Below are 21,541 nucleotides of genomic sequence, written 5' to 3' on the forward strand. Positions count from 1 at the left end.
TTTTCAACAGGATCTACAGCTCATTATGGCAAAATAAACAGGGTTATCATCCCACGGCTTTAAGAAATACATGATTCTTATATTGAATGTACAATATCCCACTCATTCCAAAAAATAAACAAACAAATAAAAAAATGGACATATGGACATGATATACACACACACATTTTTACTAATATAATATTTATTAATATTTTAATTAGCTTTTTTTTCTTTAGTTCTAACTTTAAGTTACTCTAAGTGTTAGTAATTTTTTCATGTGCTTTTGTAATTTTTTTTTTTTTAAATATGTCTATTTAGCTTTTTATTTCAGTTTTAGTTTCAGTTATTTTAGTACTTTAACTTACACTTATTTAAGTTAATTGCCAAGATGATTTATTTCAGCTTTATTTCAATAACCAAAAACATTTTTTTTTTATAGTTTTAGTTAACATGATAACAACACTGATAGTAATTTGACTTGTAATTATTTGGGCAAAACTTTACAATAAGGTTCAATTTGTTAACATTAAGTACTGTATTACAAACTAACAATAAAATTATATAAATGTTAATGTATAAGGAACAAACAACATTTATAAATATGCTTTTGCTCTTTTTTGCTTTGTTTTTGTAAAGTGTTACCAATTAATTTAATATGTGAGAAGAAAAAGACTATAGAGTTAAACGAGAAACACGAAACTAGCACAGCAATGTAGAAAATCTGTTCACAGCAGTGTTCATACTAACGTGCACAGACAGGGCAGCAGTAGTCAGAGTCGCTGTATAGGATATTGTGTTTAGGACAGTCCACCAGACTCGGGCACTGCTTCCTATAGCAGCTCAAGTGCTGTTTCCCATCCGGCATCACCTACAACACATACACACACCGTAAAGCAAGCAAACCAACATATGCGCACAAAATGTTGTGATGAGCCATACCTCACAGGTGCAGATCTGACAGTGGTCACCAGAAGGGTGGAAACTCTCTCCAGGGCCGTACACACGGCCTTCAAACACGCAGTCTGACAGAAGAAAAACACATTTAAAACATTAAACTTCCAAAACAACACTATGCATGCACAAAACTGTTTGTAGGGACTGTTTGTACCTGCACACACTGGGCAACATTCTCCTGGCACGCTGATCTGGTTTAGACAGGTGGAGAGACAGTGGACCTTCGAGCAGGTGGTCACTCCATCCACACACATACAGGACATGCAGGGACCACTGGATGGAAACCAGGTACTGCCTTCAATGTGCTCAGCGCCATCATAAAAACAGCCTGAAAGAGAGACAGCTCGGTTTAGTAGCACTTATTTTAGTGGGATCTTATTTAAAGGGATAGTTTATCCAAAAAAGAAAATTCTTCCCAAAAAAATCCAAATCCATCTTCGGGAACACAAATGAAGATACTTTTAATAAATCTGAGATATTTCTGTCCTTCCATTGAAAGTCTTTGAAATGAGGTTTGTTATCATCAAGCAAGAACGGCTGAGCTTCTGTTTATATTTACTGATCAATGTCTACAGTATATGTAAAAAAAAAAAAAAGAAGAAAAAAAAGCCTAAATTAAATCTGTTCATCATATAAAGCGATTGTGATATTTCAGAATACTTGGATTAAACCCAAGATTAATATGGATTTATTTTACCATCTCTTTATGAACGTTTTGAGTGAATAGACTTTCAATGGAGGGACAGAAATCTCTCAGATTTAATAAAAATTATTTTCATTTGAATTACACAGATGAACGAAAGTCTTATGGGTTTGGAATGTGTGGTGGATTTTTAATGAATAAAATAGTAAACTGTATATTAAACTAACCATGTTTCTAACATCTAACCTTATTTCTCTTTTTAGGCCTAACATGCTAACACTTTGAAACACAATTTACTAAAACGTTCTGTCCTGTGTTTTTGAATGTTATATGTTGTGTTGCCATACCCCTTTGACTGTGGTTGTGTGAGTGTAAAAATAACAAATTTTGGAAATGAAACTAGACAGATGACTAAATTTGAACCTTGTGATTAACAATGAAGTAATCATTAAAACAAAGTTTGCTTTACCTAGTAACAGAAGGGTTTGTCTATGAAAACCAATCAAATTGTGGGGAAATTATGTAATGCAGTATGACATTTTTGCCATACCTCCTTATTCTATAAAAACTGTTGTATTTTTTTAGCTGGTGGGATTCTCAGTGGAATTTGTCTGAGATCCTCCGGCCTTGCTTCTTCTTGGGGGAGATTCTCTGAGAACTGCTCGAGAGATCCTCCGGCCGTGATTAAAGCATTTAGAGGTCATTTACTGAAGTCTGTTTGTCGATTATTCCTGTGCAGGAAGTAAGCTAGTTAGGGGAACAGGTTTTAGCACCCAGCCGACGTTGATGTGTAGACGCGCTAGGGTATAGGATTGATTAGCACCCAGCCGACGTCGATGTGTAGACGCGCTAGGGTATAGGGTTAGACTCGGCCAACTGTAGACGAACTAGAGTATAGGATTGATTAGCACCCAGCTGACGTCGATGTGTAGACGCGCTAGGATATAGGGTTAGACTCAGCCGACTGTAGACGCGCTAGAGTATAAATATTATAGGACGTAGTTAGGTTTAGGGAAAAATCTACGAAAATTGACACTAGGGTGAGTAAATGATGACCGAATTTTCATTTTTGGGTGAACCAAAGCTTTAAGTCTTATTTAATATCATATAATATTTGCGTTCATTTTTAATGAAGTGTTCATCTTTTAAATATGTATAAATAGTATAACTAAATTTAATAAATTAAATGTATCTTTATGAATACATTTTATTTCATTAAATTGTAATTTTATAATAAAATAAATAATAATAATAATAATTTATAAAGTACTCATTCAAACATAAAAAGTGTCATTCATTAATTAAAGGTATTGTATTCACAACTATAAGCACATTACATATGACCACCATGAGTTCAGCATATCTTAGAGGTCATTTGTATAAAGAAGTTTTAAAGGTTCAGCAGCAAAAGCAAATTGTTTTTGCTTAAGTCTAGGGGTCACAGAAAGGCTGGTCAATTATCATGAAAAACTAAATTAATCCAAAGAAATTTGACTAACATTATAAGTAAATGTCAGGAAAAAAATGCTATATGTCCTAATTTACTTTTCTGTACCTCTGCAGCGGGGACAGCAAGAGCCGAGATCAGTGACTTGATGCATGCAGGTCAGTTTAGCACAATGAGGACCTACACAGCTCATCTCACCGTCCTGAAACACACATTTGTAAACACTGAACCTTTCTATCCGTCAAATCTCATGCTTGAGTCAGGATGAGATGCTAACGGCTGAATTTGTGTGTTGCGTGTCTTACCACACAGGTGCAGTTCATGCAGGGTTTAGAGGGGAGGGCCAAGCTCTGTCCTTCTTCATACTCCTGACCTTGTTGAACACATCCTGTGAGGCCAAAGAGATCACAGGTCAAACTCAGATCAGATACAGACACAATCATCACAAAAACACAGACTCACAACTAAACAGACAAACATGATTTCCAGAGCCTAGTGAGCTGAATTGATCTCAACAGAGCTTGAAAGTTAAGTTTTTTAATATACAGTATACATAACAATATTCAGTTTAAATACCATTTTTATGTATTACGACTTTTGTATCATGATCCTACCATGGTACATGTCCAAAAAAAAACCATGGTATTACAATGGCACTTTTTTGTTTATGTATTGTTGCTAGTGTAAAATCATAATAAATTAACCTGAGACAGCAGGGTAGAAGTTTTATTTTTTATTGTATATTACATATATATTTTTGTATTATTTTATATTATTTTATATTAATATTTATTTGAATGTTGACAGTGAACAAAACATGGCATTATTATGGCATTAGGTAAAATTAGAATAAATTAATTTGGGATCCACCTTCAAAACAATGTGTATTTCATTTTGTTTTACATGTTGCAGCCTTTTTTTTCCCAGACATGGTATCCTAGATAATATAATTATGCTATCTAGTGTTTGCTACTGACCTCACATGTCGACACACTGACCTCTGCACTGTGAGCAGCACTGTCCCGGTGGGGTGAAGGGGTTCCGGCAGGAAACCACAGGACAGTCGACCATGGTGCACGTAACAGAGCCGCTCTGACACACGCAGCGCCTGCAGGGGTCCGAGGGGGCGTTGAACATCTGTGTGTTTGCAAACGTCCGTCCTTCAAACAGACAGTCGTCACACACCGGACAACAGTGCCTACTGTGCACCGGATGTGTGCACTGCTGAGAACACGGCTTTTTCTCACACAACACGACTCCGCTCTGGAAAACAAATGCAATATGTTAAAAAATGTTTGGTACTATGGCATGGTGATGGTATCAGATGGTAATACCATGTTATATTGATATACAGTATACAGTAGCCAGTATGGCAGTATCCTTGCCACTGTCGCCTTTGGCTTTTGGCTTGCTTAGTTCGGGACACTTAATATTCAACAATATTATTGATATGAGAACTGAACTGAGCTGGATGATGACATCACTGCTATATATATATATATGTAAATTAATCACTTTTTTACAACAAAAATGAACCATCACTGAACTTACTTAAGCTGGACTATGATGCTATTTTCTTCTAGATCTGCTGTACAGCGGAAACAAACTTTGTTGCATTATTTTCCCGTTATCACTGTAAAGCTGTTTTGAAACAATCTGTATTGTAAAAAGTGCTATATAAATAAAGGTGATTTGACTTGACAATGTAAATAGTTTTATAATCATTTTTATTTGATATTCTATTCATTTATTTTATAATTTATTTTATTGTTGAAAAAACAACAATATGGTATTTCAATGGTATATTTCAATATTTTTTGTTAATCCATTGTTGCTAGTGTATTTTGGTGATAACTATATTTACTATGGTAAATGTACACATATACACTGGTGGTCTTACCAGGCATGTGCAGGTAGAGCAGCGGTCGTTGGGTGGGGTGAATGTGGCACTGTTCTCATACACCTGTCCCAGGTGTTCACATGTCCCTGTGCACACAGGACAGCACTCACCTGGAGGACGCACAGGGCGCTTGCAGGACACTTCTGGACAAGACACGGGTGTGCATGATACACTTCCATTCTACACACATACACAAAACAGTATGTGTTAAGTAAAACTACAACACAGCGGCAACAACAGAAAAATACATTACACAAAAAATGTATAATGATATATGGTTTAAAATGAAGATAAACTTTGGTAACAAAGTGGTGTTTGTTTGTGTACCAGGCAAATACAGCCCTGGCAATGGTCGTTGGGATCAGGGAAGCGTTCTCCATTTTCACAATCCCGACTGCGGTATTGACAGCCTTCACACGTTTGGCACGCGCAGTGGTCCCGCTGAGGGTGATTGCAGGAGATCATGGGACAGCTTTTAGGAGAACACTGAACCTCACCTCTCTGATCAACAAAAACATCCAGCCCCACCATTAATTCACATACACTCACAAAAAACATAATTGCATTGATTAAATTTATACAGATATAACGATAGAAAGAATGACAGATAGAATGGCAGAACAATATACAGAACAATAGACAGAACGATAGATAAACACTGAGGTATCAAATGTTCACACATGTTCTAATTTGTTACACTGTTTATTTGAATTATGTAAAAACAAAATTGTGCATTTATTCCAAGCTCTGGCAATATTGTGAGATAGATAGATAGATAGATAGATAGATAGATACTTACATAACACCTGCACTCCTCACATGATCCTGTGGGTGATTGGAACGACTCACCATCTGCATAAACTCTTCCCTCAAACTGACAGCCTGTACAACACACACACACACACACACACACACACACACACACACACACAAACAAACACGCTTATGCCACAGCCACGAACTCTAATTTGCAACTTGCAAGTCAGTTGCAGGTGTTATGATAGGGCAGGGCATTCTCATTCCAAAGAGCATCTGATTGGACAAAAATCATTGTAGTGCAGGATGACCCTTACGAAAAAGTAGTGTGCTTCAAGTTAATTTTATGAAGTATACTTAAGTAATGTTCAAGTATATTTTTAAGTATACATTAAGTAGTAGGTATACTAATATCAATGTGTACTTGTAGTAAACTTGTAAGTGTACTATTTCAAAACTGCTTGGGACTAAATTGGCCCACTTTTAGTAGTATACGTTTAAGTGTACTATAAGTGTAAGTGTTTACTATTTTAATACAAGTAGTACATTTTTTTTGTTTATGAAAGTACACACTGAAGTGTACTCTCAGTAAACTACTTGTTTAGTAGTTTTACTGCAAGTATACTTGGAAATTTTCTTTAAGTGAACATAATATTATACTTATAGTTTACTATTTATATATTATTTTTGCACTTGCAGTATACTACTATGTTCAAATGTAGATATTATTTGTTATACTTGAAAAATACCTTTAACTGTACTTTAATTTTAAAAACATTTAATTAGCTTCATGCATTCTTTTTTAATCAACACTTGAATGTTGGTAAGTTTCATAAAGAAAGGCAACATTTTAAACAAAACATTTTTGTCAAAGACTATGCCTTGATCAGATTCAGAACGATGATCAAAACACAGATCGAGTAGATCGAGTCCGACACCCCCAAAGCTTCACAGTCGTTTTCTCTTCATGAGTTACGCTTCATTTGGTAATATTATGCCGTTTTGATTTACACGCCGTTATTTTACATTTGATTCAGCAATCTTCTATCACTTGTTTCAGCTTCTTCTTCTCCTGTGTTTTGATCCGGAGATTCTGTACTAGAAGATGTCATATAGCGCCCCGTATAACAGTGAAAACATTGATGGCTGGAAAATTCAGTCAATGGTGGGGAAAGAGTAAAGTAGAATTAAAGTAAATTCCTATGTGCACTACCAGTGGACTAGCCTACCCAAAAATTCAGATACGCAGAATTAGAAACATATCTGTTTTATATCAATATTTTAATCAATATTTTCAAACAATGTAAGTTTCATAAGACTGTAAATGAAAAACTATGTAAAAAAAAGTATATTTAATAGGCTATTCGATCAAAAGAGTTAACACAACTACAAGCCAAGTATACTTTGAATAATTAAACTTTTAAGTATATCTCGATCAAAAGATTGAGTACAAGTATAGGCCAAATATACTTGGACTTTTCTCTCAGTATAAGTCAAGTACACTTAAGTGTAATTAAGTATATTTCTGAGAAGTACATAAAGTATATTTTTGAGAAGTATATAAAATGTAGACTGAAAGTATGCTTTCTTCTTTTTAGTTGAAAAGAAGTATACTAATAGAACACTTGAATAAACTTATTTTTCGTAAGGGGAGTCATCAATACTTTGTTCTAATTTTTATCAGAAGAGAATTACTGTAAAATTTAAATTCTGCTGAAAGTGCACTTTGTATTTAGACACAGTGTGATACGGTACCTTCACACACAGGACAACACTGGTCCGCCCTATTGGTGGGGTACCTACACCCTGGATTGTGACATAGCCTCCTATTGCAGGTCACGTGACCATTCATGCAAATGCAACGACCACAGTGATCAGAAGTGTCTGCAAACTCCTGACCGTTCAGGTACTCCACACCAGCATACATGCAGCCTGAAGAAGAAGAAAAAAATACAACTCATAATAATAATAATGATAATAATAATATCAAATTAATTATATATATATACAGTATTTATAAGACACTTAAACAGACAATAATAATACTAAATTCTTGTACATCACGCAAATCTTCACATGAATGTGTATAAGTGTACTCAAACACGTACCATCACATTGTGGGCAGCACTTGCCCTGTATAGGGAAAGGACAGTCACTACGGGGACAGTGATTACGGTTACAGGTCACAGTCCCATCACGACAAACACACGTCCTGCATGGGTCTGATGGATCCTCAAATGTAGCACCGTTAGTGTGTTCCCTGCTATTATACAGACAACCTGCAAAACCAAAGACAGACACAGACATATTTGTGATTGATATATTTGATGGTACCATTCAGAAGTTTGATCAATCAAAAACTATTCATTTCTTAAAAATATTTTTTTACTGACCCCAAACTTTTGTACGGTTCTGTACATATACACATATGTAAATATAAATACTGCTCTCTACATATCAGTTGTTGATGAAATACCATCACATGTGCGACAGCACTCTTGAACTATGGGGTGAGAGCAGGCGGCAGAGGGGCAGGGCCTGTGCCGGCATGTCATTGCCCCATCGGTGCAAATGCATGTTTGACAGCTGTCAAGGGGATGGTGGAACTGCTGCCTGTGTCTGTAATTTCCCACTTCAACATTGCAGTCAGCAGAGGGTGCTGTAAGGAATGAGATAAACACATTTACATCTACATCCACTCAAAAAAAAAAAAAAACACTTTTATGGACATATAGGGTGTAATGATGTCACATCAATGTTAGAATTAGGGTAATTTTGAGTTGCTGAATAGTAACTAGCATGTGAACAGCTTAGAGCACAATCTTCAAATTGTCATCTTGTAATTAAGGTGATTCAGGCATGACGTGATTGTGGTATAAGAGCAGCAGTGTGACCTGGACACTGGCGGCAGCACTCTCCTGGTGGAACAAACGAATCAGCACATTGCACCGCTGGACATCGCTTCATCAGACACTGGACGTTACCATTCTACAGACAAACACACACAGATACACAACACATTTGTGTGGATGTGTGGACACTACCGTTCAAAAGTTATATAATACTTTTATTCAGCAAGGATGTATTATATTGATCAAAAATCACTGTAAAAACAATAATAATTTTACAAAAGATTTTGAACATTCTATTCATCAAAGATCCTGAACATTTTCCACAAAAATCTTAAGCAGCACAACTCATTTCAACATTGATAATAAGCCGCAAATCAGCATATTAGAATGATTTCTGAAGGATCATGTGACACTGAAGACTGAAAATTCAGCTTTACATCACAGGAATAAATTACATTATTGAAAATATATTAACATAAAATACAGTTCTTTTAAAATGTAATGTATAATCTATAAATAAATTAATAATGTAATAATATTTCATAAAATAAAAATGCAGCCTTTCTCACAATCCCAAACATTTGAATGGTAGCGTATGAGAAAGAGACACTTACGGTGCAACGGCATGTCCTGCATTTGTCTTCTTGATGTGGAAATTCCATTCCATTTGGATAATCTTTACCTGCATATCTACATCCTATAGGAAAGGGAGAGGAGATTTATAAGTGACTGGTTTGCATACATGCTTACAGGAAAGAGTTGTATTTCTCCTAATCAGAAATGTCATTGAATGGAGAGAAATTCGAGACTATTCAAATGCACACATAGAAAATTCCATTGTTTAATTGTCTCAATGTCTCAAGCATTTCTCATTAAATTCTTTCAAGACCAAATGATCTAAGCTTGCCACATTCTGTTAACTGTATACTCTAATTTGTGTCTATTTATATTTAGGGTTAGAAATTAAGAGGGTTTCCACATTGACAAAAATGCCCTCAAAAATAAAAATATACAAAAATAATTCTAGGCTTAATTATACATATAATAACATACATATTAGTTTATGCTGATTTAATTTTATTCGTAAGACATAAGTTATCTAAATGTGCATTCATTTAGGTAAAAAATGAAAAAAAAATGAGAAAAAAAAAAAGTTAATTTGTGAAACCAAATTTGTTCTAATGCAATTTTGATGTTTAAGGCTCTCACCATTGCAGTTGTTTTGGCAGCACGTCCCCGGCCGAGGATTGTTGCAGTCCGGCCTTGGACACTCGCGATTCCTACACTCCACACGTCCATCAGTGCAAACACAATCCTCACATGGATTCCGAGGATTTGGAAATGTCTCTCCATTAGCAATGATGCGGTTATCATATTCACAGACTCCTAAGGGAAGAAAATGGCAAGAGGAGACAATAACTGTTAGTGTGCACACTAAGATCAAGTTATCTGAGAATATTTAGTGAAGGTGTACCTGGACACTGGGGGCAGCACTCTCCAGGAGGAGTGTACGGATTAGAACACGTCACTTGACTACATGATGCTATACCACACCTAGTCTTACCATCCTACACACACACACACACGTATTGAAACTGGCCGATAGTTACTATATTTCTACACTTTCAGAAAAGAACAACCGTTTAACAACGTTAAACATTTAATAAAAACTGAGACCAGGGCCTAAAATTAACATTTGCCAAGTGCCAAATTCGAGTAAAAGTTGGTCTTGGTGAGTATATGATACGGTGTCAATTGGCAGTTGGCCGGTAATTTTTTTTATAAATTCTAACAATGCAACATGAACGTAAACAAACATGAACTCTCGGGACAGTTGAAAGGGATCAGTGTTGCATCGTCACGAAAGTTTAAGCCTTAGTTGCCAATTTAAATACTTAAGCTCAAGAAGACGAGAAAGAGAACTCTGGGAACACAGGAAATTTTTCTGTGTGCAAACATCCAAAGCATGTGCCCAGAAATCCACGTCTCAGACAGCGTGCGAATACTGAATTGAGCTCTCTTTCACGTCTTATTGCGCTTAAACAGACATATTCAAACAAAATTATGTCAAAATGTCCATCATTGCAAGTATCCTTTTAAGCATACTGTAAGTATGTCTTAACAGAACGTAAACAGTTGAGAAAGAAAACGCATGTGTACTAGTATATTGGATACGTGCATTAGCTCTTAAAGTGACAGCAGCCTAATATGCTTGCTGCTGTCTGTTTTTAATGTTAATCACACAAAAAAAGACAAAGAACAATTACTCATTGCTCTTGACTGGAATAACATTTTCATGGCTGTTAAAACATATTTATGGTAATTTTTTATTCTTAAAGGAGAAGTTCACTTTTAAAATGAAAATTCTGTCATCATATACTCACCCTCATGTTGTTTCAAAGCTGTATGCATTTCTTTCTTCTGTTGAACAGAAAGGAAGATATTTAGAAGAATATCAGTAACCAGACAGTTTTTGGGTCCCATTGACTTCCATAGTATATTTTTTTCCTACTATGGAAGTCAATGGGACCCAAAAACTGTCTGGTTACTGATATTCTTCTAAATATCTTCCTTTCTGTTCAGCAGAAGAAAGAAATTCATACAGCTTTGAAACAACATACATGAGGGTGAGTATATGATGACAGAATTTTCATTTTAAAAGTGAACTTCTCCTTTAAGTCACGTGCCATTGGCAGGTGTGGCAAAAAGTTAGTTTTAGGGCTTGACTGAAATATTTAAATAGTGTTTAACTATCACAGTTGCTCATACTTATGGTTAGTGATTGAACAAACCCCGAACCCTATAAAAACCTTGTATTAAACATTCATGAAATGTAAAATCTAGTATTGCGTGTACCTTACAGGTGCACGTCGTACAGGGATCATCCGGGTCCTTGAACTTTTGGCTGTTTTCATACAAACGCTGCTTGTAATTGCACCGCCCACAGGAGCCACAGCACTCTGTCACATATTTATCAAAACCTTCTCAATAACTTATTCTGATCGTTATCTGTCCTGCCGGATGGATAGTTATAGATGTTAGCAACCATTACACCCTCTTAGCATTGTAGGAACACTCACAATGTGAGGTGTTCTAAACAGACTGTAAACTTGTGCAAATAAGACAGCTTATGTAAATCTAAAGCAGCATGGCTATTATACAAACATTAGTAAGCCGGTTGCATAAAAACGTAGATTAGCCTATTTTGATACCGAAAAGTAAGACTGACTGCCCCTGACTAACTGCCAGTGGGTCATACTAGAACTTTAGACACTGTCTTAACATAATAGCTATGTTTATGCAACCAGCCCCAGGAAATCCCAGAAAGCACGGCAATGAGTTTATTGCAGTGAAAACTTTCAAGCAAAATGCTACTTTAGATATACCTGTTTTATTCAGTATTAAGAATTGTCCAGAGAAATGCAGATGTTTTCAGATATATTTCAAAATGTATTTCAAATGATACACATTTTAATTATACAAAAAATATTGCTAAAAAAAAAAAAAAAAAAAAAAATATATATATATATATATATATATATTAATATATATATATATATATATATATATATACTAATATTAGAAATATTAAGATTAGAAATGTACATATGAGGAAATATAAGTAATAATATAATATATTATATATATATCATTTTTAATTACTTGTATTTCCTCATATTATGTACATTTCTAATCTTAATATGTTGAATTAATGCTAAATGTATTTTAAAATATATGCAGATACATTTTATATATGTATCTGCATTTGAATATATTTCAAATTCTACTATATTAGTCCAAAATAATTTCTAAAAAAATTGTTAAATCTATTTTTAAAAAATACTTATAATTCCTCATATATACATTTCCAATCTTTACAATTTTTGATGAATGAAAAATATTTAATTTTTAAATTATAGTTAGGACAATAAAAATATATTTAGAAATATACTGTATAATATAAAACTGATTATAATATTTTTTCTTTTTTTAGTTATAAGTATTTCCTTAAGCCACCCTATTTACAAAATATATTCAGCATTTATTTGAACTATATTTTGGTCAGATTTGTATTCAAATAATTTACTTTCTATCTTTAACTTTGTTTGCTGCCTTAAAATGTAGCGGCCTATGTAGACAACTATGTAGGCCTTTAAATTCTAGTCTTTTCTTCTCTCTCTTACCTGTGGGTGACTCTGGCGGTGGACAGTTTAGATCACATTTAGCCTGCCCCCCCACACAATAACATCTTTGGCCAGCGTCAGTCCACGTGGCTCCTTCCTCATACTGAACGCCATTCCAGATACATCCTACAAACACAGAATGAACACACGTAAACTTTCAAAAGTTCGAAGTTGGTAAGATTTTTGAATGTTTTTAAAGGAAGTATGTTATGCTCTCCGTGGCTGCATTTATTTGATAAAAAATACAGTAAAAAAAAGTAACATTGTGAAATATTATTACAATTTGAAATAACTTTTGTATTTGAATATATTTTAAAATGTAATTTATTCCTGTGATGCAAAGCTGAATTTTCAGCATCATTACTCCAGTCTTCAGTGTCACATGACTGACTGCCCCTGACTAACTGCCAGTGGGTCATACTAGAACTTTAGACACTGTCTTAACATAATAGCTATGTTTATGCAACCAGCCCCAGGAAATCCCAGAAAGCATGGCAATGAGTTTATTGCAGTGAAAACTTTCAAGCAAAATGCTACTTTAGATATACCTGTTTTATTCAGTATTAAGAATTGTCCAGAGAAAATTAGTTCAATCTAATTAAAATGCATTTCAAAAGATACACATTTTAATTCTACAAAAATATTGCTAATAACACAAAATAAAATAAAAATTTTTTTAATATATTTTTAAAAAATACATATAATTCCTTATATATACTAGGGCAGTCACTTTTGTGAAAAAATCCTGTTCGATTTTTGAGACATAAGTGTTCATTGAATCGATTGTAAAATCGATTTTCCATGTCTAAAGACGTTTCCATATTAAACGCCAAATATGGGCAAATCCACGGACAACTAACAGGCATTAGGACGAACATAAAGAGGGCGCTTGAGATGCGCACAAGTCAGCAAATATTCCTGATGATTTATTGGCGTGAAGTTTCGTGCACAATGACAAACAGGAGAGCAACATTCTCGAAAAACAATAACCAGAGTGGACTGCCATAACATCAATGAAAAACATTACTGCAGGCTTCAACATGGCTGTGTTTACGATTAGAAATGTCAAACAAATTTCACCTACGTAGGCGATTGTAGACCGTAGCCCAAATCTGTATCTGTTTGCATGAGACTGTCTGAATACCGGCAGAATTCACAGTTTTGTAGTAAAAAGAGAAACATTATGCAGAAGTATAATTTGCTGTTATGTGTGTTTGTCAGAGCCTGCAGTTGCTGTGTGACGTGCGTTCGCTGCGGGCGTATCGTGACGAGCTGGACGCGCCCCGAGAAAAGACTGTTAAAATCGATTCCCTATTTTCGTTTTCGAAACTTGCGTTGGTTGGTCCGATCGACTGTGCAATCGATTTTCAAACGTAAAGTGACAGCCCTAATATATACATTTCCAATCTTTACAATGTTTGATGAATGAAAAATATTATAGTTAGGACAATAAAATATATTTAGAAATATATACTGTATTTTAGATTATAATATTTTTTCTTTTTTTAGTTGTAGTATATTTTAATATTTGAAGATAAATTTGAAAAAAAAAAATTTCCTTAAGCCACCCTGTTTACAAAATTATACTATATTTTGGTCAGATTTGTATTCAAATAATTTACTTTCTATCTTTTACTTTGTTTGCTGCCTTAAAATGTAGCGGCCTATGTAGACAACTATGTAAGCCTTTAAATTCTAGTCTTTTCTTCTCTCTCTTACCTGTGGGTGACTCTGGCGGTGGACAGTTTAGATCACATTTAGCCTGCCCCCCCACACAATAACATCTTTGGCCAGCGTCAGTCCACGTGGCTCCTTCCTCATACTGAACGCCATTCCAGATACATCCTACAAACACAGAATGAACACACGTAAACTTTCAAAAGTTCGAAGTTGGTAAGATTTTTGAATGTTTTTAAAGGAAGTATCTTATGCTCTCCGTGGCTGCATTTATTTGATAAAAAATACAGTAAAAAAAAGTAACATTGTGAAATATTATTACAATTTGAAATAACTTTTGTATTTGAATATATTTTAAAATGTAATTTATTCCTGTGATGCAAAGCTGAATTTTTAGCATCATTACTCCAGTCTTCAGTGTCACATGACTGACTGCCCCTGACTAACTGCCAGTGGGTCATACTAGAACTTTAGACACTGTCTTAACATAATAGCTATGTTTATGCAACCAGCCCCAGGAAATCCCAGAAAGCATGGCAATGAGTTTATTGATACTTTGCAGTCACGTGATATCTGGCGGGCAACAAACGCGGTTAGTGCATCCAATCGCACAACAACTATCTGACATGTCGTGTACCTCAAAACACCAACTTTTGTATATTAAAACTGGCAACGTCCTGGCAAGATCCTTGATTAGTTTACTGGTTCTCGTTGCTAGAGAATGACGTTCTTGCCCGCCAGCCAGTACAACTGACGTCACGTGCAAAGTATCAATTGCAGTGAAAACTTTTAAGCTAAATGCTACTTTAGATATACCTGTTTTATTCAGTATTAAGAATTGTCCAGAGAAAATTAGTTTAATCTAATTAAAATGCATTTCAAATGATACACATTTTAATTATACAAAAATATTGCTAATAACACAATATAAAAAAAATAAAAAATGACATATATATATATATATATATAATACGCCCCACAGCTGCAGAACTCGGCAACTCTAGCGAACTCTAGTCACTTCTTCGCTGATTTTCCCTTTTGTTGTCGCATGTTTTCCCCACGAGCTTCCCTACAGCTGTGGGGCGTATATTTCACAACACTCACTGTCGTAATAAAACTCACTTGCGGCGGCCTCCCCCCCCCCCTCTACCGCTGCTCATGTGCGTTTGTTATGATCGGAGCAAGCCAACTGTATTGTGTGGAGCTATGTCTACCGAGGTTGGTAATACATCATACATGCGTGTGTGTCATAGACTGTAAAAAATAGGTGTGTGTTTATGTCGAATTGCCGTAAAGCTATTCGTGTTTCGCGCTCGTTCTCGTTCTGGCTTCTCACGAGACTTCCAATTTCTATCTTGCCGGGACGGTAGTCCCCAAGTTGCAAGGTTGGTTTTCCAGCTGGGAACGCTGGGGGGAGCGGGGAAAGTCACCAATATCACCAGAACAGGTTGTTTAACCATCCAAATGATTTCTAGACAGTTTTATTAAGTTAAAAAAGTTACCAAGTTCTGCTTTAAATTCTAGTCTTCTTTTCTTCTCTCTCTTACCTGTGGGTGACTCTGGCGGTGCACAGTGTGGACCACATTTAGCCTGCCCCCCCACACAATAACATCTTTGGCCAGCATCAGTCCACGTGGCTCCTTCCTCATACTGAACGCCATTCCAGATACATCCTACAAACACAGAATGAGCACACGTAAACTTTCAAAAGTTCGAAGTTGGTACGATTTTTTAATGTTTTTAAAGGAAGTATCTTATGCTCTCCGTGGCTGCATTTATTTGATAAAAAATACAGTAAAAAAAAAAAAGTAACATTGTGAAATATTATTACAATTTGAAATAACTTTTGTATTTGAATATATTTTAAAATGTAATTTATTCCTGTGATGCAAAGCTGAATTTTTAGCATCATTACTCCAGTCTTCAGTGTCACATGACTGACTGCCCCTGACTAACTGCTAGTGGGTCATACTAGAACTTTAGACACTGTCTTAACATAATAGCTATGTTCATGCAACCAGCCCCAGGAAATCCCAGAAAGCATGGCAATGAGTTTATTGCAGTGAAAACTTTCAAGCAAAATGCTACTTTAGATATACCTGTTTTATTCAGTATTAAGAATTGTCCAGAGAAAATTAGTTCAATCTAATTAAAATGCAGATGTTTTCAGATATATTTCAAAATGTATTTCAAATGATACACATTTTAATTATACAAAAATATTGCAAAAAAAAAAAAAAAAAAAAAAAAATATATATATATATATACAGTGCAATGCATAAGTTAATACACCCATGCTAAAGTTGACTAAAAAGAGGAATAAAAAATCATATTTTGGAAATTGAACTTAGTGCCTTAATTTAAAAAATTAGGAAAAATCCAACCTTTTAGGACACCAATTTTCTTTGTGAATGAATAATGTATCGTAAATAAATAAATGTTCTTCCTTAAAATACATGGTGCATAAGTGTGTACACCCCTATGTTAAATTCCCATAGAGGCAGGCAGATTTTTATTTTTAAGTATTTTTTTTTTTATTAATTTTTAGGATACTATGCATCCTGATAAAGTTCCCTTGGCCTTTGGAATTAAAATAGCCCCACATCATCACATAGCCTTCACCATACCTAGAGATTGGCATGGTTTTATTTCAGTTAGCCTAAAAGCTAGTTTGATTTACATTGAGAGATGATCTTATGGAAAGTACCCCATGCCAATCTCTAGGTATGGTGAAGGCTATGTGATGATGTGGGGCTATTTTAATTCCAAAGGCCAAGGGAACTTTATCAGGATGCATAGTATCCTAAAAATTAATAAAAAAAAAAGACTTAAAAATAAAAATCTGCCTGCCTCTATGGGAATTTAACATAGGGGTGTACACACTTATGCACCATGTATTTTAAGGAAGAACATTTATTTATTTACGATACATTATTCATTCACAAAGAAAATTGGTGTCCTAAAAGGTTGGATTTTTCCTAATTTTTTAAATTAAGGCATTAAGTTCAATTTCCAAAACATGATTTTTTATTCCTCTTTTTAGTCAACTTTAGCATGGGTGTATTAACTTATGCATTGCACTGTATATATATATATATATATATATATATATATATATAGCCTCTATATATATATATATATATATATATATATATATATATATATATATATAAAAGATTAGAAATATATATATATATATATATATATATATATATATATTAATATTAGAAATATTAAGATTAGAAATGTACATATGAGGAAATATAAGTAATTAAAAATGATATATAATATATATATATTTTTTATTTTTATTATTATATATCATTTTTAATTACTTATATTTCCTCATATGTACATTTCTAATCTTAATATGTTGAATTAATGCTAAATGTATTTTAAAATATATGCAGATACATTTTCAGATTTATTTTTAAATATATTTCAAATTCTACAATATTGGTCCAAAAAAATTGCTAATACTTTTTTTTAATCTATTTTAAAAAAATACTTATAATTCCTCATATATACATTTCCAATCTTTACAATTTTTGATGAATGAAAAATATTTATTTTTAAATTATAGATAGGACAATAAAAATATATTTAGAAATATACTGTATAATATAAAACTGATTATAATATTTTTTCTTTTTTTAGTTGTAGTATATTTTAATATTTGAAGATAAATTTGAAAAAAATATATTTCCTTAAGCCACCCTATTTACAAAATATATTCAGCATTTATTTGAACTATATTTTGGTCAGATTTGTATTCAAATCATTTACTTTCTATCTTTTACTTTGTTTGCTGCCTTAAAATGTAGCGGCCTATGTAGACAACTATGTAGGCCTTTAAATTCTAGTCTTTTCTTCTCTCTCTTACCTGTGGGTATGGTGGGTTTTGGGTAGGGCCCGAGGGTCGGTGGCGGTGGACAGTGTGGATCACATTTAGCCTGCCCCCCCACACAATAACATCTTTGGTCAGCGTCAGTCCACGTGGCTCCTTCCTCATACTGAACGCCATTCCAGATACATCCTACAAACACAGAATGAACACACGTAAACTTTCAAAAGTTCGAAGTTGGTAAGATTTTTGAATGTTTTTAAAGGAAGTATCTTATGCTCTCCGTGGCTGCATTTATTTGATAAAAAATACAGTAAAAAAAAAGTAACATTGTGAAATATTATTACAATTTGAAATAACTTTTGTATTTGAATATATTTTAAAATGTAATTTATTCCTGTGATGCAAAGCTGAATTTTCAGCATCATTACTCCAGTCTTCAGTGTCACATGACTGACTGCCCCTGACTAACTGCTAGTGGGTCACACTCAAGCGGCAACATTCTAATCTGAAAAATGAAGCCTACCCGGAAGTGCGAAAAACTGCAATACATCGAAAATCCGCTAGGGGAAGGTCCCAAAATGGAGCAAATGTCCATAGCCCCCATGTTAAAATGTCCGTTTTCACAGCATAAATTCATGTTTTTACAGGTTGGTCCCATGGACTTTTATTGTATTTTTCGATAGGTTCCGAGTGCCTGACAACTGTGAGGGGGTGAATTTTTTTCTAACTCGTTAGTTTAGATAGTATTTAGATATAAAATGTATGCCAAATAAAGGCGTGGTTAACTTTGATTGACAGCTTGATTGACAGCTGATAACGAGCATAGGCTGCGCCAAGGAGAATGACAATAAGCAGCGCCATTTTTTAATATACAGTTGAAATATAATACTACTGTTTTTGTATCATGAAATGTAGTTTTAAGAGTTTTTCAGGCGAGAATGTAGTTGTTTAAAGCTCAAATCTGTGGTTTATTTATAAAGATTTATGAAAATTTTATCCAGGTTGTGAGATGCAGGTGATCACCGGGCACTCGGCACTCATGTACCCCGCCGGGAACAGCCTTTCCTCGGATAGTCGTTCTGACGTTTGCCGCTAACTCTGGGGTCTCTGTAGTAGTTAAACATGAGATATAATTCATCTTGTGTATATCTAACGGGCGATTTTTGGTCTCGTGAATCTATAATTTGTTCCCTGGCCAATCGTTTTGGCTGAGGGCTAAGTTAAGTGAAATTTCATAACTTTATAAGCTATTTAACTTTACCGTTGTATGGTTAGACTAGAGCGCTGACTTTGTATGTTTGACTGAATTGTTTGCTTTATTTGTATAGCTTCTTGTACCTTTTACTTATACTTTTATAATGGCTAATATTGCTAAAACTGAAATTTAACAAAAAGAGACTGGGTTGAGTTTTGTCATTTTAAATTTTAATACAACGAAGATGATCTGTAATGTTGTTTACTGCAACATCTGTTGTTTAGTACAAATGCACATATTGCCTGGACCATATTAAAATGTTTAATATTTTTATATTATATTTAAACAAAAAGAGGCAGGGTTAGTTTTATATTTCGTTTTGTTATAAATAGGCTAACGTTATATGCAGTGAATATAATCAATACGCGTTGCCTGAACCACATTTGTGTGGCTATAATGTTTAAGATTTTTTTAAATGAAAACGAAAAGAGGCAGTGTGGTGTTTTATAACTTATTTCGTTTTATTGTTGCCTAAAATATACATACAGAGATAACCGGAGTAGCAGAGCGAGCTGAGTGACGCGCGCTGTTCCATTTGCAGAATAACAGGACTCGCGTCATTTGCCCATATATGGATTGGCCAGAAGGTGGGCGGGGTTAGGATTTCCCAAGATTTTCCAAGATGGCGCCGCCCATACCCCCCATAAACGGCTTCAAAACCGTTCTTCAGAAAGTCTATGGGTGACGTCACAGACGCTTTGTCCATATTTTTTACAGTCTATGGTCATACTAGAACTTTAGACACTGTCTTAACATAATAGCTATGTTTATGCAACCAGCCCCAGGAAATCCCAGAAAGCATGGCAATGAGTGTATTACAGTGAAAACTTTTAAGCAAAATGCTACTTTAGATATACCTGTTTTATTCAGTATTAAGAATTGTCCAGAGAAAATTAGTTCAATCTAATTAAAATGCATTTCAAATGATACACATTTTAATTATACAAAAATATTGCTAATAACACAAAATAAAAAAAATAAAAAATTATATATATATATATATATATATATATATATATATATATATATATATATATATATATATATATATATAATACGCCCCACAGCTGCAGAACTCGGCAACTCTAGCGAACTCTAGTCACTTCTTCGCTGATTTTCCCTTTTGTTGTCGCATGTTTTCCCCACGAGCTTCCCTACAGCTGTGGGGCGTATATTTCACAACACTCACTGTCGTAATAAAACTCACTTGCGGCGGCCTCCCCCCCCCCCCTCTACCGCTGCTCATGTGCGTTTGTTATGATCGGAGCAAGCCAACTGTATTGTGTGGAGCTATGTCTACCGAGGTTGGTAATACATCATACATGCGTGTGTGTTTTTGTCGAATTGCCGTAAAGCAATTCGTGTTTCGCGCTCGTTCTCGTTCTGGCTTCTCACGAGACTTCCAATTTCTATCTTGCCGGGACGGTAGTCCCCAAGTTGCAAGGTTGGTTTTCCAGCTGGGAACGCTGAGGGGAGCGGGGAAAGTCACCTATATCACCAGAACAGGTTGTTTAACCATCCAAATGAATTCTAGACAGTTTTATTAAGTTAAAAAAGTTACCAAGTTCTGCTTTAAATTCTAGTCTTCTTTTCTTCTCTCTCTTACCTGTGGGTGACTCTGGCGGTGCACAGTGTGGACCACATTTAGCCTGCCCCCCCACACAATAACATCTTTGGCCAGCGTCAGTCCACGTGGCTCCTTCCTCATACTGAACGCCATTCCAGATACATCCTACAAACACAGAATGAGCACACGTAAACTTTCAAAAGTTCGAAGTTGGTAAGATTTTTTAATGTTTTTAAAGGAAGTATCTTATGCTCTCCGTGGCTGCATTTATTTGATAAAAAATACAGTAAAAAAAAAAGTAACATTGTGAAATATTATTACAATTTGAAATAACTTTTGTATTTGAATATATTTTAAAATGTAATTTATTCCTGTGATGCAAAGCTGAATTTTTAGCATCATTACTCCAGTCTTCAGTGTCACATGACTGACTGCCCCTGACTAACTGCCAGTGGGTCATACTAGAACTTTAGACAC

General features: G+C 34.6%; 1 protein-coding gene across 1 annotated transcript in view; it reads right to left on the minus strand.

Moving 5' to 3' along the window:
- Positions 1-21,541, minus strand: part of kcp (kielin cysteine rich BMP regulator) — a 53,086-nt gene that overhangs the window by 10,807 nt on the left and 20,738 nt on the right. Inside the window, exons 22-41 of the mRNA XM_079873803.1 lie at positions 21,104-21,229; positions 18,279-18,431; positions 15,943-16,068; positions 14,438-14,563; positions 12,719-12,844; positions 9,744-9,920; positions 9,149-9,231; positions 8,577-8,670; positions 8,159-8,341; positions 7,791-7,961; positions 7,438-7,614; positions 5,726-5,808; positions 5,254-5,427; positions 4,927-5,106; positions 4,025-4,289; positions 3,332-3,414; positions 3,135-3,228; positions 1,091-1,264; positions 922-1,004; positions 730-850 (exon numbers count right to left, since the gene is read on the minus strand). Coding sequence (XP_079729929.1) covers positions 730-850; positions 922-1,004; positions 1,091-1,264; positions 3,135-3,228; positions 3,332-3,414; positions 4,025-4,289; positions 4,927-5,106; positions 5,254-5,427; positions 5,726-5,808; positions 7,438-7,614; positions 7,791-7,961; positions 8,159-8,341; positions 8,577-8,670; positions 9,149-9,231; positions 9,744-9,920; positions 12,719-12,844; positions 14,438-14,563; positions 15,943-16,068; positions 18,279-18,431; positions 21,104-21,229 — 2,799 coding nt within the window. The remainder of the gene's footprint in view (positions 1-729; positions 851-921; positions 1,005-1,090; positions 1,265-3,134; positions 3,229-3,331; positions 3,415-4,024; positions 4,290-4,926; positions 5,107-5,253; positions 5,428-5,725; positions 5,809-7,437; positions 7,615-7,790; positions 7,962-8,158; positions 8,342-8,576; positions 8,671-9,148; positions 9,232-9,743; positions 9,921-12,718; positions 12,845-14,437; positions 14,564-15,942; positions 16,069-18,278; positions 18,432-21,103; positions 21,230-21,541) is intronic.

Source organism: Squalius cephalus (genome assembly GCF_949319135.1).
Source record: "Squalius cephalus genome assembly, chromosome: 6".
Classification (NCBI taxonomy): Eukaryota; Metazoa; Chordata; class Actinopteri; order Cypriniformes; family Leuciscidae; genus Squalius; species Squalius cephalus.